The sequence below is a fragment of the Salvelinus fontinalis genome, unplaced genomic scaffold (genome assembly GCF_029448725.1).
Source record: "Salvelinus fontinalis isolate EN_2023a unplaced genomic scaffold, ASM2944872v1 scaffold_0001, whole genome shotgun sequence".
NCBI lineage: Eukaryota > Metazoa > Chordata > Actinopteri > Salmoniformes > Salmonidae > Salvelinus > Salvelinus fontinalis.
This window is the reverse complement of record NW_026600210.1, coordinates 3033976-3051362: the sequence shown is the minus strand read 5'-3', so window position 1 is coordinate 3051362 and position 17387 is coordinate 3033976. Positions and strand designations below refer to the sequence as shown.

Sequence of the window (17387 nt, the reverse complement as noted above, 5' to 3'; positions counted from 1 at the left end):
CTCCTTCAGGGTTATCTTTGGTCTCTTTGTTGCCTCTCTGATTAATGCCTTCCTTGCCTGGTATGTGAGTTTTGGTGGGCAGCCCTCTCTTGGCAGGTTTGTTGTGGTGCCATATTCTTAAATTTGTTAAATAATGGATTTAATGGTGCTCCGTGGGATGTTAAGTTTCTGATAATTTTTTTCATAACCCAACTCTGATCTGTACTTCTCCACAACTTTGTCCCTGACCTGTTTGGAGAGCGCTTTGGTTTTCATGGTGCCTCTTGCTTGGTAGTGCCCCCTTGCTTAGCGGTGTTGCAGACTCTGGGGACTTTCAGAACAGGTGTGTGTATATATACAGTGTATATACTGAGATCATGGGACAGATCATGTGACACTTAAATTGCACACAGGTGCACTTTATAACTAATTATGTGACTTCTGAAGGTAATTGGTTGCACCAGATCTTATTTAGGGGCTTCATAGCAAAAGGGGTGAATAGATATGCACACACCACTTTTTGTTTTTGATTTGTTTTTTAAACAAGTAATTTTTTTCATTTCGCTTCACCTATTTTGACTATTTTGTGTATGTCCATTACATGAAATCCAAATAAAAAGCTATTTAAATTACGGGTTGTAACGCAACAAAATAGGAAAAATGCCAAGGGGAATAAATACTTTTGCAAGGCACTGTACATAGACATAGATAAATAGATATAGATATATATTTATAGATAGAGCTACACTACCGGTCAAAAGTTTTAGAACACCTACTCATTCAAAGGTTTTTCTTTATTTTTACTATTTTCTACATTGTAAAAAAACAACACATATGGAATTATGTACTAACCAAAAAAGTGTTAAACAAATCAAAATATATTTTAGATTTCAGATTGCTCAAATAGCCACCCTTTGTTTTGATGATAGCTTTGCTCACTCTTGACATTCTTTCAACCAGCTTCAGCAGAAGTAACTCTGGGTCTTCCATTCCTGTGGCGGTCCTCATGAGAGCCAGTTTCATCATAGCGCTTGATTTTTTTTGCGACTGAAGAAACTTTCAAGGTTCTTGACATTGTCTGGATTGACTGACCTTCATGTCTTAAAGTAATGGTAGACTTTTATTTCTCTTTGCTTATTTGAGCTGTTCTTGCCATAATAGGGACTTGGTCTTTTACCAAATAGGGCTATCTTCTGTATTACACCCCCCCCCCCCCCCCCCCCGACCACCACCACCACCAATGTGTCACAACACAACTGATTGGCTCAAACGCATTAAGGAAGGAAAGAAGGCACACCTACCAATTGGAATGCATTCCAGGTGACTACCTCATGAAGCTGGTTGAGAGAATGTCAAGAGTGTGCAAAGATGTCATCAAGGCAAAGGGTGGCTACTTTGAATAATCTCAAATATAAAATGTATTTTGATTGGTTTAACACTTTTTTGATTGCTACATGGTTCCATGTGTGTTATTTCATAGTTTTGATGTCTTCACTATTCTACAATGTAGACAATAGTAAAATAAAGAAGAACCCTTGAATGAGTAGGTGTCTCCAAACTTTTGACTGGTACTGTAGGTATATATGATGTGTATTGTGTGTTAGTGTACAGATGTGTGTTAGTATACAGGTGTGTGTTAGTATTCAGGTGTGTATTGTGAAAGATTGGTATACAAAATCAAATTGACTCACAAAGACAGCTTAGCTCCATTAATGTGTGTTTGTGCGTGCGTGTGTCTGTGTGATGACATTATGAATTCCATTATTTGCAGCTGGGTGGAGTGGGGTATGGCGAAGCAGAGGAGGGAGAGAAGGACAAGATGCTCTCACAGGTACAACTGATGGACAGAGAGAGGGAGGAATGGAAGGGGAGGAATGAAGGAATGGATGGAGGGAGGGAGGAATGGAAAGAGAGGGAAGGGGAGAGGGAGAGGGAGGGAGGGAGGAATGGAAGGGGAGGAATGAAGGAATGGATGGAGGAATGGAAAGGGAGAGGGAGGGAGGGAGGGAGGGAGGGAGGGAGGGAGGGAGGGAGGGAGGGAGGGGGGGAATGGAAAGAGAGGGAAGGGGAGAGGGAGGGAGGAATGGAAAGAGAGGGAAGGGGAGAGGGAGGGAGGAATGGAAAGAGAGGGGAGGGAGGGAGGGAGGGAGGGAGGGAGGGGGGGATGGAAAGAGAGGGAAGGGGAGAGGGAGGGGGGGATGGAAAGAGAGGGAAGGGGAGAGGGAGGGAGGAATGGAAAGAGAGGGAAGGGGAGAGGGAGGGAGGAATGGAAGGAGAGAGGGAAGGAGAGAGAGGGAGGGAGGATGGGAGGAATGGAAGGGGAGGAATGAAGTAATGGAGGGAGGGAGGGAGGAATGGAAAAAGAGGGAAGGGGAGAGGGAGGGAGGAATGGAAGGAGAGAGAGAAAGAGGGAGGGAGGGAGGGAGCTTCCATTGTTTTTATCTGAAGGATGCTAACAGAGCTTCCGGTGTTTTTATCTGAAGCATGCTAACAGAGCTTCCATTGTTTTTATCTGAACCATGCTAACAGAGCTTCCGGTGTTTTTATCTGAAGCATGCTAACAGAGCTTCCATTGTTTTTATCTGAAGGATGCTAACAGAGCTTCCGGTGTTTTTATCTGAAGGATGCTAACAGAGCTTCCATTGTTTTGAACTGAAGGATGCTAACAAAGCTTCCATTGTTTTGAACTGAAGGATGCTAATGCTAAGGCTTAACTGCAGTTTAGTAAATAAAACCTGTGTGTGTGTGTACATGCGTGTGTGTGTGGGGGGGTGTGTGTGTGTGTGTGTGTGCGTGTGTGTGTGCGTGCGTGTGTGTGGGAACCCCTGCTCTGGTTGGTTTAGCCAAAAGCTGCTTACCTTCCGCAGATTACCTCAGATTATATATAGAGAGAGAAGGTAGACTAGCTAGAGAGATGTTGAGGCTTTCTGTAAACAGCCAGATGATTTCCGTGTCAGTATGCGTCTAACCCTAACGCTGTCTGTATGAGTCTAACCTTAACCCTAAACCTGTCTGTATGAGTCTAACCCTGTCAATATTTTTATTTTTTATTTTTATTTCCCCTTTATTTAACCAGGTAGGCAAATTGAGAACAAGTTCTCATTTACATCGGTGACCTGGCCAAGATAAAGCAAAGCAGTTCGACACATATAACAACACAGAGTTACACATGGAGTAAAACAAACATACAGTCAATAATACAATACTGGGGTGCAAAGGAGCAAAATAAATAAATACAGTAGGGGAAGAGGTAGTTTTGGCTATTTATAGATGGGCTATGTACAGGTGCAGTGATATGTGAGCTGCTCTGACAGCTGGTGCTTAAAGTTAGTGAGGGAGATAAGTGTTTCCAGTTTCAGAGATTTTTGTAGTTCGTTCCAGTCAATGGCAGCAGAGAACTGGAAGGAGAGGAGATTCCTCCAAAGGAGGAATTGGCTTTGGGGGTGACAAGTGAGATATACCTGCTAGAACGGGTGCTACGGGTGGGTGCTGCTATGGTGAGCAGAGATAAGGGGGGACTTTACCTAGCAGGGTCTTGTAGATGACCTGGAGCCAGTGGGTTTGGCGACGAGTAAGAAGCGAAGGCCAGCCAACGAGAGCGCAAAGGTCGCAGTGGTGGGTAGTATATTGGGCTTTGGTGACAAAACGGATGGCACTGTGATAGACTGCATCCAATTTATTGAGTAGGGTGTTGGAGTATATTTTGTAAATGACATCGCCGAAGTCGAGGATCGGTAAGATGGTCAGTTTTACGAGGGTATGTTTGGCAGCATGGGTGAAGGATGCTTTGTGGCGCAATAGGAAACCAATTCTAGATTTAACTTTGGATTGGAGATGCTTAATGTGAGTCTGGAAGGAGAGTTTATAGTCTAACCAGACACCTAGGTATTTGTAGTTGTCCACATATTCTAAGTCAGAACCGTCCAGAGCAGTGATGTTGGACAGGCGGGCAGGTTGCAGGCAGCGATCGGTTGAGCATGCATTTAGTTTTACTTGTTTTTAAGAACAGTTGGAGGCCACAGAAGGAGAGTTGTATGGTATTGAAGCTGGTCTGGAGGGTTGTTAACAGTGTCCAAAGAAGGGCAACAAATTTACAAAATGGTGTCGTCTGCGTAGAGGTGGATCAGAGAGTCACCAGCAGCAAGATCGACATCATTGATGTATATAGAGAAGAGAGTCGCCCCGAGAATTGAACCTTGTGGCACCCCCATAGAGACTGCCAGAGGTCCGGACAACAGGCCCTCCGAGTTGACACACTGAACTCTGTCGAGAAGTAGTTGGTGAACCAGGCGAGGCAATCATTTGAGAAACCAAGGCTGTTGAGTCTGCCGATGAGGATGTGGTGATTGACAGAGTCGAAAGCCTTGGCCAGGTCAATGAAGATGTCTGCACAGTATTGTTTCTTATCGATGGCGGTTAAGATATCGTTTAGGACCTTGAGCGTGGCTGAGGTGCACCCATGACCAGCTCTGAAACCAGATTGCATAGCGGAGAAGGTACGGTGGGATTCGAAATGGTCGGTGATCTGTTTGTTAACTTGGCTTTCGAAGACCTTAGAAAGGCAGGGTAGGATAGATATAGGTCTATAACATTTTGGGTCTAGAGTGTCTCCCCCTTTGAAGAGGGGGATGACTGCGGCAGCTTTCCAATCTTTGTGGATCTAAGACGATACGAAAGAGAGGTTGAACAGGCTAGTAATAGGGGATGCAACTATTTTGGTGGATAATTTTAGAAATAGAGGATCCAGATTGTCTAGCCCGGCTGATTTGTAGGGGTCTGGATTTGGGTGAAGGAGAAATGGGGGAGGCTTGGGCAAGTTGCTGCAGGGGTGCAGAGCTGTTGGCCCGTGTAGGAGTAGCTAGGTGGAAAGCATGGCCAGCCGTAGAAAAATGCTTATTGAAATTAGGGATTATTATAGATTTATCAGTGGTGACAGTGTTTCCTAGCCTCAGTGCAGTTGGCAGCTGGGAGGAGGTGCTCTTATTCTCCATGGACTTTACAGTGTCCAAACACTTTTGTTAATTTATGCTACAGGATGCAAATTTCTGTTTGAAAAAGCTAGCCTCAGCTTTCCTAACTGCCTGTGTATATTGGTTCCTGACTTCCCTGAAAAGTTGCATATCGCGGGGGCTATTTGATGCTAATACTGGTTAAGGGCAGTCAGGTCTGGAGAGAACCAAGGGCTGTATCTGTTCCTGGTTCTAAATTTCTTGAATGGGGCATGCTTATTTAAGATGGTGAGGAAGGCATTTTTAAAGAATAACCTGGCATCCTCTACTGATGGGATGAGGTCAATATCCTTCCAAGATACCTCGGCCAGGTCGATCAGAAAGGCCTGCTCGCTGAAGTGTTTCAGGGAGCGTTTGATAGTGATGAGTGAAGGTCGTTTGACCGCTGACCCATTACGGATGCAGGCAATGAGGCAGTGATCGCTGAGATCTTGGTTGAAAACAGCAGAGGTGTATTTAGAGGGCAAGTTGGTTAGGGTGATATCTATGAGGGTGCCCGTGTTTACGGCTTTGGGGTTGTACCTGGTAGGTTCATTGACAATTTGTGTGAGATTGAGGGCATCAAGCTTAGATTGTAGGATGGCCGGGGTGTTAAGCATGTCACAGTTTAGGTCAGCTAGCAGCACGAGCTCTGAAGATAGATGGGGGGCAATCAGTTCACATATGGTGTCCAGAGCACAGCTGGGGGCAGAGGGTGGTCTATAGCAGGTGGCAACGGTGAGAGACTTGTTTTTAGAGAAGTGGATTTTTAAAAGTAGAAGTTCAAATTGTTTGGGTACAGACCTGGATAGTAGGACAGAACTCTGCAGGCAATCCTTGCAGTAGATTGCAACACCGCCCCCTTTGGCCGTTCTATCTTGTCTGAAAATGTTGTAGTTAGGGATGGAGATTTCAGAGTTATTGGTGGTCTTCCTAAGCCAGGATTCAGACACGGCTAAGACATCCGGGTTGGCAGAGTGAGCTAAAGCAGTGAATAAAACAAACTTAGGGAGGAGGCTTCTAATGTTAACATGCCTGAAACCAAGGCTTTTACGGTTACAGAAGTCATCAAAAGAGAACGCCTGGGGAATAGGAGTGGAGCTAGGCGCTGCAGGGCCTGGATTCACCTCTACATCGCCAGAGGCACAGAGGAGAGGCATAGAGGAGGAGTAGGATAAGGGTATGGCTAAAAGCTATGAGAATTGGACGTCTAGGACATCGGAACAGAGTAAAAAGAGCAGGTTTCTGAGGGTGATAAAATAGCTTCAAGGAATAATGTACAGACAAAGGTATGGTAGGATGTAAATACAGTGGAGGTAAACCTAGGCATTGAGTGATGATGAAAGATATATTGTCTCTAGAAACATCATTGAAACCAGGTGATGTCATCGCATGTGCGGGTGGTGGAACTGAAGGGTTGGATAAGGTATAATGAGCAGGGCTATAGGCTCTACAGTGAAATAAGCTGATAAACACTAACCAGAACAGCAATTGACAAGGCATATTGACATTAAGGAGAGGCATGCTTAGCCAAGTGATCATAAGGGTCCAGTGAGTAGTGAGGATGGTTGGGGTCACGGCGATTCAGGCAGCTAGCCGAGCCATGGGTAGCAAGCTAGCAGAAGATGAAGGTCTGTTTTTAGCCACCCCGTGCGTTTCCGTCGGTTGATTGGTGGGGTTCCATGTGGTAGTGGGACCAATCAAATTGAAAAAATAGTTATAGTGACCAAAGAAGATTGTTCGATAGACCAGTTCAGATAGCAGCCGATATGCTCAAGACAGCTAACGATTAGCGGGCCGCAGTTAGCAGATGGGCGATCAGGTTACGTCGCGATGGCGGGGCCAGTTGAATAACTCCATCGGGCAGATAACGTCGGTATTCCAGTCATGAAGGCCCGGAGGGGCTCCGCATCGGCAGTAAAACAGGTCCGGATAGGTGATTGTAGCCCAGGAGTGGCTGATGCAACTCTTCAGCTGGTTTGCTACGGAATAATTGGTGTTTGCTCCGGAATCAACGTTAGCCAATATTCACTCGAATAGCAGCTAGTTAGCTGCAAGATCCAGGTGTAAATGTCCAGAGCTTGCGGTAGAAATCCGGGCATATGGAGAGAAAATAGGTCCGGTATGCTCTGGTCTGAGTCGCGTTGTACAAAACTGGTGATAGCTTTCCGAGCTAAAGGATAGCTGATGACCGCTAGCCGTGGTTAGCTGAATACTGAATACTAACGTTAGCTAGTGAGCTGGCTAACTTCTGGCTAGCTTCTGTTGTGGATTTCGGATACGAGGTGAATAATACTTTTGAAAATAAACAGATCCGCACCACATTTGGTGAGGCAGGTTGCAGGAGAGTGTTTTGAAGTTGAGTTTTTAGAAAAAAATATATACAAAAATATACGAAGAAAAAGATAAAAATATATAAAATATATATACACGGGACAAGACGAGGACAAAGGACGTCTGACTGCTACGACATCTTGGAAAAAAAATATTATGAGTCTAACCCTGTCAGTGTGAGTCTAACCCTGTCAGTACGAGTCTATCCCTGTCAGTATGAGTCTAACCCTGTCAGTGTGAGTCTAACCCTGTCAGTATGAGTCTAACCCTGTCAGTGTGAGTCTAACCCTGTCAGTGTGAGTCTAACCCTATCAGTGTGAGTCTAACCCTGTCAGTATGAGTCTAACCCTGTCAGTATGAGTCTAACCCTGTCAGTGTGAGTCTAACCCTGTCAGTGTGAGTCTAACCCTGTCAGTGTGAGTCTAACCCTGTCAGTATGAGTCTAACCCTGTCAGTATGAGTCTAACCCTGTCAGTGTGAGTCTAACCCTGTCAGTGTGAGTCTAACCCTGTCAGTGTGAGTCTAACCCTGTCAGTGTGAGTCTAACCCTGTCAGTGTGAGTCTAACCCTGTCAGTGTGAGTCTAACCCTGTCAGTGTGAGTCTAACCCTGTCAGTGTGAGTCTAACCCTGTCAGTATGAGTCTAACCCTGTCAGTATGAGTCTAACCCTGTCAGTGTGAGTCTAACCCTGTCAGTGTGAGTCTAACCCTGTCAGTGTGAGTCTAACCCTGTCAGTATGAGTCTAACCCTGTCAGTATGAGTCTAACCCTGTCAGTGTGAGTCTAACCCTGTCAGTGTGAGTCTAACCCTGTCAGTGTGAGTCTAACCCTGTCAGTGTGAGTCTAACCCTGTCAGTATGAGGCTAACCCTGTCAGTATGAGTCTATCCCTGTCAGTGTGAGTCTAACCCTGTCAGTATGAGTCTAACCCTGTCAGTATGAGTCTAACCCTGTCAGTATGAGTCTAACCCTGTCAGTGTGAGTCTAACCCTGTCAGTGTGAGTCTAACCCTGTCAGTGTGAGTCTAACCCTGTCAGTGTGAGTCTAACCCTGTCAGTATGAGTCTAACCCTGTCAGTGTGAGTCTAACCCTGTCAGTGTGAGTCTAACCCTGTCTGTAACTCTAACCGTAACCCTGTCTGTAACTCTAACAGTAACCCTGTCAGTAACTCCAACCGTAACCCTGTCAGTAACTCTAACCGTAACCCTGTCTGTAACTCTAACCGTAACCCTGTCTGTAACTCTAACCGTAACCCTGTCTGTAACTCTAACCGTAACCCTGTCTGTAACTGTAACCGTAACCCTGTCTGTAACTCTAACCGTAACCCTGTCTGTAACTCTAACCGTAACCCTGTCTGTAACTCTAACCTTAACCCTGTCAGTGTAACTCTAACCTTAACCCTGTCTGTAACTCTAACCGTAACCCTGTCTGTAACTCTAACCGTAACCCTGTCTGTAACTCTAACCGTAACCCTGTCTGTAACTCTAACAGTAACCCTGTCAGTAACTCTAACAGTAACCCTGTCAGTAACTCTAACAGTAACCCTGTCAGTGCGAGTCCAACTGTAACCCTGTCAGTATGTCTGCCTCGCCTGGTTCACCAACTACTTTTCAGAATAAGTTCGGTGCTTCAAATTGGAGGGCCTGTTGTCCGGACCTCCGGCAGTCTCTATGGGGGTGCCACAGGGTTCAATTCTCGGGCCGACTCTTTTCTCTGTATACATCAATGATGTCGCTCTTGCTGCTGTGGACTCTCTGATCCACCTCTATGCAGACGATACCATTCTGTTAACACAACACTGTTAACAAACCTCCAGACGAGCTTCAATGTCATACAACACTCTTCCGTGGCCTCCAACTGCTCTTAATTGCAAGTAAAACTAAATGCATACTCTTCAACCGATCGCTGCCCCCACCCTCCCACCTGTCTCGCATCATCACTCTGGGCGGTTCTGACTTAGAATATGTGGACAACTACAAATACCTAGGTATCTGGTTAGACTGTAAACTCTCCTTTCAGACTCACATTAAGGATCTCCAATCCAACATTAAATCTAGAATCGGCTTCCTATCGCAACAAAGCCTTCTTCACTCACGCCGCCAAACATACCCTCGTAAAACTGACTATCCTACCCTTCCTTGACTTCGGTGATGTCATTTACAAAATAGCCTCCAACACTCTACTCAGCAAATTGGATGCAGTCTATCACAGTGACATCCGTTTTGTCACCAAAGCCCCATATACTACCAACCACTGCGACCTGTATGCTCTCGTTGGCTGGCCCTCGCTTCATATTCGTCGCCAAACCCACTGGCTCCAGGTCATCTACAAGTCTTTGCTAGGTAAAGGCCTGCCTTATCTCAGCTCACTGGTCACCAAAGCAACACCCAACCATAGCACACGCTCCAGCAGGTATATTTCACTGGTCAACCCCAAATACAACTCCTCCTTTGGCCGCCTTTCCTTCCAGTTCTCTGCTGTCAATGACTGGAACGAATTGCAAAAATCACTGAAGCTGGAGACTCATATCTCCCTCACTAACTTTAAGCATCAGCTGTAAGTGCAGTTTACCGATCATTGAACCTGTACATAGCTCATCTGTAAATAGCCCACCCAACTACCTCATCCCCATATTGTTATTTATTTTTGCTATTTTGGACCCCATTATCTCTACTTGCACATTCATCATCTGCACATCTATCACTCAGATGTAAATGCTTCATTGTAATTATTTTGCCACTCTGGCCTATTTATTGCCTTACCTCCCTACTCTTTTACATTTGCACACACTGTACATAGATTTTTCTATTGTGTTATTGACTGTACGTAGTGTCTATGTGTAACTCTGTTGTTGTTTGTGTCGCACTTTTTTGCTTTATCTTGGCCAGGTCACAGTTGTAAATGAGAACTTGTTCTCAACTAGCCTACCTGGTTAAATAAAGGTGAAATATTTATATTTAAAATGTGTGTGTGTGTGTGTGTGTGTGTGTGTGTGTGTGTGTGTGTGTGTGTGTGTGTGTGTGTGTGTGTGTGTGTGTGTGTGTGTGTGTGTGTGTGTGTGTGTGTGTGTGTGTGTGTGTTCCTCTGGCAGAGGGAGCAAGAGTCATTGACCTTGGAGGATCGGATGCCAGGATACATGATCAACGTGTCCGTCGTTCTAATGATGGTACTGCCACTATCACACTTTCCTTTTTTACCCTTATCCATCACTATGTCATTCTGTCCTTCTATACTTCTATACCTCCAATTACCACTCTGTCAATCTGTCCTTCTATACCTGTAATTATAACTATCCTTCTATACCTCTAATTTTCACTATCCTTCTATACCTCTAATTATCAATATCCAGCTATACCTCTATCATTCAATACCTCTAAGTATAACACTATACCTCTTTTACTCTATCTCTCTATACCTCTAAGCATTGCCCTGTCCTTCTATACCTCTATCTAGCACTCTGTCCATCTATACCTCCATCTGGAATTATATCCTTCTATACCTCCATCTAGAAGTATATCCTTCTATACCTCCATCTAGAAGTATATCCTTCTATACCTCCATCTAGAAGTATATCCTTCTATACCTCTATCTAGCACTCTGTTCATCTATACCTCCATCTAGAAGTATATCCTTCTATACCTCCATTTAGAAGTATATCCTTCTATACCTCTATCAAGCACTCTGTCCATATATACCTCTGTCTGGAATTATATCCTTCTATACCTCCATCTAGAAGTATATTCTTCTATACCTCCATCTAGAAGTATATCCTTCTATACCCCCATCTAGCACCCTGTCCTTCTTTACCTCCATCTAGCACCCTGTCCTTTTATACCTCCATCTAGCACTCTGTCCTTCTATACCTCCATCTAGAAGTATATCCTTCTATACCTCTATCTAGCACTCTGTCCATATATACCTCTGTCTGGAATTATATCCTTCTATACCTCCATCTAGAAGTATATCCTTCTATACCTCCATCTAGAAGTATATCCTTCTATACCTCTATCTAGCACTCTGTCCATATATACCTCCATCTGGAATTATATCCTTCTATACCTCCATCTAGAAGTATATCCTTCTATACCTCCATCTAGAATTTATATCCTTCTATACCTCTATCTAGCACTCTGTCCATCTATACCTCCACCTAGAAGTATATCCTTCTATACCTCTATCTAGCACTCTCTCCATATATACCTCCATCTGGAATTATATCCTTCTATACCTCCATCTAGAAGTATATCCTTCTATACCTCCATCTAGAAGTATATCCTTCTATACCTCTATCTAGCACTCTGTCCTTCTATACCTATATCTAGGACTATATCCTTCTATACCTCTATCTGGAATTATATCCTTCTATACCTCCATCTAGAAGTATATCCTTCTATACCTCTATCTAGCACTCTGTCCATCTATACCTCCATCTAGAAGTATATCCTTCTATACCTCTATCTAGCACTCTCTCCATATATACCTCCATCTGGAATTATATCCTTCTATACCTCCATCTAGAAGTATATCCTTCTATACCTCCATCTAGCACTATGTCCTTCTATACCTATATCTAGGACTATATCCTTCTATACCTCTATCTGGAATTATATCCTTCTATACCTCCATCTAGAAGTATATCCTTCTATACCTCTATCTAGCACTCTGTTCATCTATACCTCCATCTAGAATTATATCCTTCTATACCTCCATCTAGAATTATATCCTTCTATACCTCCATCTAGCATTATATCCTTCTTTACCACCATCTAGAATTATATCCTTCCATACCTCCATCTAGAATTATATCCTTCTATACCTCCATCTAGAATTATATCCTTCTACACCTCCATCTAGAATTATATCCTTCTATACCTCCATCTAGAATTATATCCTTCTTATACCTCTATCTAGAAATATATCTGTCTATACCTCCATCTAGAATTATATCCTTCTATACCTCCATCTAGAATTATATCCTTCTATACCTCCATCTAGAAGTATATCCTTCTATACCTCCATCTAGAATTATATCCTTCCATACCTCTATCTTGGACTATATCCTTCTATACCTCTGTCTAGGACTATATCCTTCTATACCTCTATCTAGGACTATATCCTTCTATACCTCTATCTAGCACTATGTCCTTCTATACCTCTATATTGCACTCTATCCTTCTACACCCCTGTCTAGCACTCTGCCCTTCTATACCCCCATCTAGCACGTTGTCCTATACCCCCATCTAGCACGTTGTCCTTCTATACCCCCATCTAGCACGTTGTCCTCCTATACCCCCATCTAGCACGGTGTCCTTCTATATCCCCATCTAGCACGTTGTCCTCCTATACCCCCATCTAGCACGTTGTCCTTCTATACCCCCATCTAGCATGCTGTCCCTTTATACCCCGATCTAGCATGTTGTCCTTCTATACCCCCATCTAGCATGCTGTCCCTTTATACCCCCATCTAGCACGTTGTCCTTCTATACCCCCATCTAGCTCGTTGTCCTTCTATACCCCCATCTAGCATGCTGTCCCTTTATACCCCCATCTAGCACGCTGTCCTTCTATACCCCCATCTAGCACGTTGTCCTATACCCCCATCTAGCATGTTGTCCTTCTATACCCCCATCTAGCATGTTGTCCTTCTATACCCCCATCTACCATGCTGTCCTTCTATACCTCCATCTAGCACGCTATCCTTCTATACCCCCATCTAGAACGCTGTCCTTCTATACCCCCATCTAGCATGCTGTCCCTTTATACCCCCATCTAGCATGTTGTCCTTCTATACCCCCATCTAGCATGCTGTCCCTTTATACCCCCCATCTAGCATGTTGTCCTTCTATACCCCCATCTAGCATGCTGTCCCTTTATACCCCCATCTAGCACGCTGTCCTTCTATACCCCCATCTAGCACGTTGTCCTATACCCCCATCTAGCACGTTGTCCTATACCCCCATCTAGCATGTTGTCCTTCTATACCCCCATCTAGCATGTTGTCCTTCTATACCCCCATCTAGCACATTGTCCTATACCCCCATCTAGCACGCTGTCCTTCTATACCCCCATCTAGCACGGTGTCCTTCTATATCCCCATCTAGCACGCTGTCCTATACCCCCATCTAGCACGTTGTCCTTCTATACCCCCATCTAGCACGTTGTCCTTCTATACCCCCATCTAGCACGTTGTCCTTCTATACCCCCATCTAGCACGTTGTCCTTCTATACCCCCATCTAGCATGCTGTCCTATACCCCCATCTAGCACGCTGTCCTTCTATACCCCCATCTAGCACGGTGTCCTTCTATACCCCCATCTAGCACATTGTCCTATACCCCCATCTAGCACGCTGTCCTTCTATACCCCCATCTAGCACGGTGTCCTTCTATATCCCCATCTAGCACGCTGTCCTATACCCCCATCTAGCACGTTGTCCTTCTATACCCCCATCTAGCACGTTGTCCTTCTATACCCCCATCTAGCACGTTGTCCTTCTATACCCCCATCTAGCACGTTGTCCTTCTATACCCCCATCTAGCACGCTGTCCTTCTATACCCCCATCTAGCACGTTGTCCTCCTATACCCCCATCTAGCACGTTGTCCTTCTATACCCCCATCTAGCACGTTGTCCTTCTATACCCCCATCTAGCATGCTGTCCTTTTATACCTCCATCTAGCACCCTGTCCTTTTATACCCCCATTTGGTGAATGTTGCTGGGTGCTATCGTCCTCCATCAGCACCGGCCTGTACCCATATAGAATTTCTCTATATGTGGGTCTAACAGTTAAAGACCTGGAGAATAAACCCTCCTCACAGCTGCCCATGTTCCTTAATGTTGATGATGTGGTTGTTACTGACAAGAAGCACATGGCTGACCTCTTTAATCAGGATTCCTATTTGACTCAGCCATGCCTCCTTGCCCGTCCAACATTTTCTCATCTCCCACCCCTTGTAATGTGACTATCCCCGATGCTTCGCCCCCTTTTTTCCCCTGCCCCGCTACAAAGTTTCTCCCTGCAGGCAGTCACTGAGTCTGAGGTGCTAGAGGAGCTCCTGAAACTTTCCCCCCCCTATCATCGCCAAGCCTATCTCTGACCTTTTCAACCTGTCTCTCCTTTCTGGGGAGGTTCCCATTGCTTGGAAGGCAGCCACGGTCCGTCCTTTATTTAAAGGGGGAGATCAAGCTGATCCTAACTGTTATTGTCCTATTTCTATTTTTCCCTGTTTATCAAAAGTGTTGGTGTGTGTCAATAATCAACTGACTGGCTCTCTTGATGTCTATAGTATTCTCTCAGGTATGCAATCTGGTTTCCGCTCAGGTTATGGATGTGTCACTGCAACCTTAAAGGTCCTCAATGATGTCACCATTGCCCTTGATTCTAATCAATGTTGTGCTGATATTTTTATTGACTTGGCCAAAGCTTTTGATACGGTAGACCATTCCATTCTTGTGGGCCGGCTAAGGAGTATTGGTGTCTCTGAGGTGTCTTTGGCCTGGTTTGCTAACTATCTCTCTCGAAGAGTGCAGTGTATAAAGTCAGAAAATCTGCTGTCTCAGCCACTGCCTGTCACCAAGGGAGTACCCCAAGGCTCAATCCTAGGCCCCACGCTCTTCTCAATTTACATCAACAACATAGCTCAGGCAGTAGGAAGCTCTCTCTTCCATTTATATGCAGATGATACAGTCGTATACTCAGCTGGCCCCTCCCCGGATTCTGTGTTAAACGCTCTACAACAAAGCTTTCTTAGTGTCCAAGAAGCTTTCTCTGCCCTTAACATTGTTCTGACACCTCCTAAACAAAGGTCATGTGGTTTGGTAAGAAGAATGCCCCTCTCCCCACCGGTGTGATTACTACCTCTGAGGGATTAGAGCTTGAGGTAGTCCCCTCATACAATTATTTGGGAGTATGGCTAGACGGTACACTGTCCTTCTCTCAGCACATATCAAAGCTGCAGGGTTAAGTTAAATCTAGACTTGGTTTCCTCTATCGTAATCGCTCCTCTTTCACCCCAGCTGCCAAACTAACCCTGATTCAAATGACCATCCTCCCCATGCTAAATTACGGAGACATAATTTATAGATCAGCAGGTAAGTGTGCTCTCGAGCGGCTAGATGTACTTTACCATTTGGCCATCAGATTTGCCACCAATGCTCCTTATAGGACACATCACTGCACTCTATACTCCTCTGTAAACTGGTAATCTCTGCAGACCCGTCGCAAGACCCACTGGTTGATGCTTATTTATAAAACCCTCTTAGGCCTCACTCCCCCCTATCTGAGATATCTACTGCAGCTCTCATCCTCCACATACAACACCCGTTCTGCCAGTCACATTCTGTTAAAGGTCCCCAAAGCACACACATCCCTGGGTCGTTCCTCTTTCAGTTCGCTGCAGCTAGCGACTGGAACAAGCTGCAACAAACACTCAAACTGGACAGTTTTATCTCAATCTCTTCATTGAAACACTTAGACTCAATCATGGATTTTGGTGGTACTTTCTGGTTCACATTTCCCATGAATACCACTGGACAATCACAGAGTACCACAGGACATTTGCTAATACAAGTTAGTAACGATGGCTAGCTATCTAACAATGCTAATACAGACGAGTAATGATAGCTAGCTAGCTAATAATGCAAATAAAAGCTAGTAACGATAGCTAGATAACCTGTTTGGGCTGCAGCCCGACACCGGTACACTTATGACAACATCCAGCTCAAGTGCAGGGCGCGAAATTCAAAATATATATTTTTTTAATATTTAACTTTCACATATTAACAAGTGCAAGACACCAGATGAAAGGTGCACATCTTGTGAATCAAGCCAACATGTCCGATTTTTAAAACGTTTTACAGGGAAGACAAAATATGTAAATCTATTAGCTAACCACGTTAGCAAAAGACTCCACTTTTATTACTCCATCAGTTTTTGACTCCATCAGTAGCTATCACAAATTCAGCCAAATAAAGATATAAATAGCCACTAACCAAGAAACAACCTCATCAGATGACAGTCTGATAACATATTTATTGTATAGCATATGTTTTTTTGAAAAATTTGCATATTTCAGGTATAAATCATAGTTTACATTTCAGCAACAATCAGAAATTGCACCGAAAGCAGCCATAATATTTACAGACACCAACGTCAAATACCTAATTACTCATCATAAAACATTTCTGAAAAATACATAGTGTACAGCAATTGAAAGACAGGCATCTTGTGATTCTAGACAATATTTCCGATTTATTAAATGTTTTACAGCGCAAACAAAATGTAGCGTGCTATTAGCGTAGCCACAATAGCCAGAAACACTTGGGCGCCCACGACCAGTTCACATGCACGACAGATATTAGAAATAGCATCATAAAATGTTTCTTACTTTTGGTGATCTTCCGTCAGAATGTTGGACAAGGTGTCCTTTGTCCAGAACAGTCGTTGTTTTGATCTGGAACGGCAAATTTTGATTTAGCATGGGCACTTGCCAAGTGGCACTGATCACTCCAACGTCAACAAAGTCAGAGAACGGAACACGGCAAAACTCCCGAAAAAAATTCAATAATCTGATTAAACTATATTGAAAAAACATCGTTACGATGATATGGTCACATGTATCAAATAAAATCTAAGACGGAGATGTTCGTCGTCCATAACGACAGCTAAACAGAAGGCATATCCATGTCCCCATGTCCCCTCCAGAAACAGGAAATGGACGGTCACGTCAAACAAAGAGCTTTTATTCCACCTCAGACCAAGATAGACACGAAATTTTTTCTCTCACCGCATCTTCACAACCAGGGGAAGGCGTATGAAGTGTATGTAGACTCTTACGTATCACGCCCATGTATAGGCATGAAGTTGAACAGAGCATCGATTTCTGACATCCCACTTCCTGGTCAGGAAAAGTGCTGCAGAAGGAGCTCTGTTTCACTCAGAGAAATAATTCAAACGGTTTTAGAAACTAGAGAGTGTTTTCTATCCAATAGTACTAATAATATGCATATTGTACGAGCAAGAATTGAGTACGAGGCCGTTTGAAATGGACACATTTTATCAGGCTACTCAATACCGCCCCTTGCAGCCAT

General features: G+C 44.2%; 1 protein-coding gene across 1 annotated transcript in view; it reads left to right on the top strand.

Annotated features, from left to right (window-relative positions):
• The window catches only part of LOC129841810 (anoctamin-1-like), a 224328-nt gene that overhangs the window by 112320 nt on the left and 94621 nt on the right, over positions 1-17387 (top strand). Inside the window, exons 15-16 of the mRNA XM_055910096.1 lie at positions 1751-1810; positions 10391-10465. Coding sequence (XP_055766071.1) covers positions 1751-1810; positions 10391-10465 — 135 coding nt within the window. The remainder of the gene's footprint in view (positions 1-1750; positions 1811-10390; positions 10466-17387) is intronic.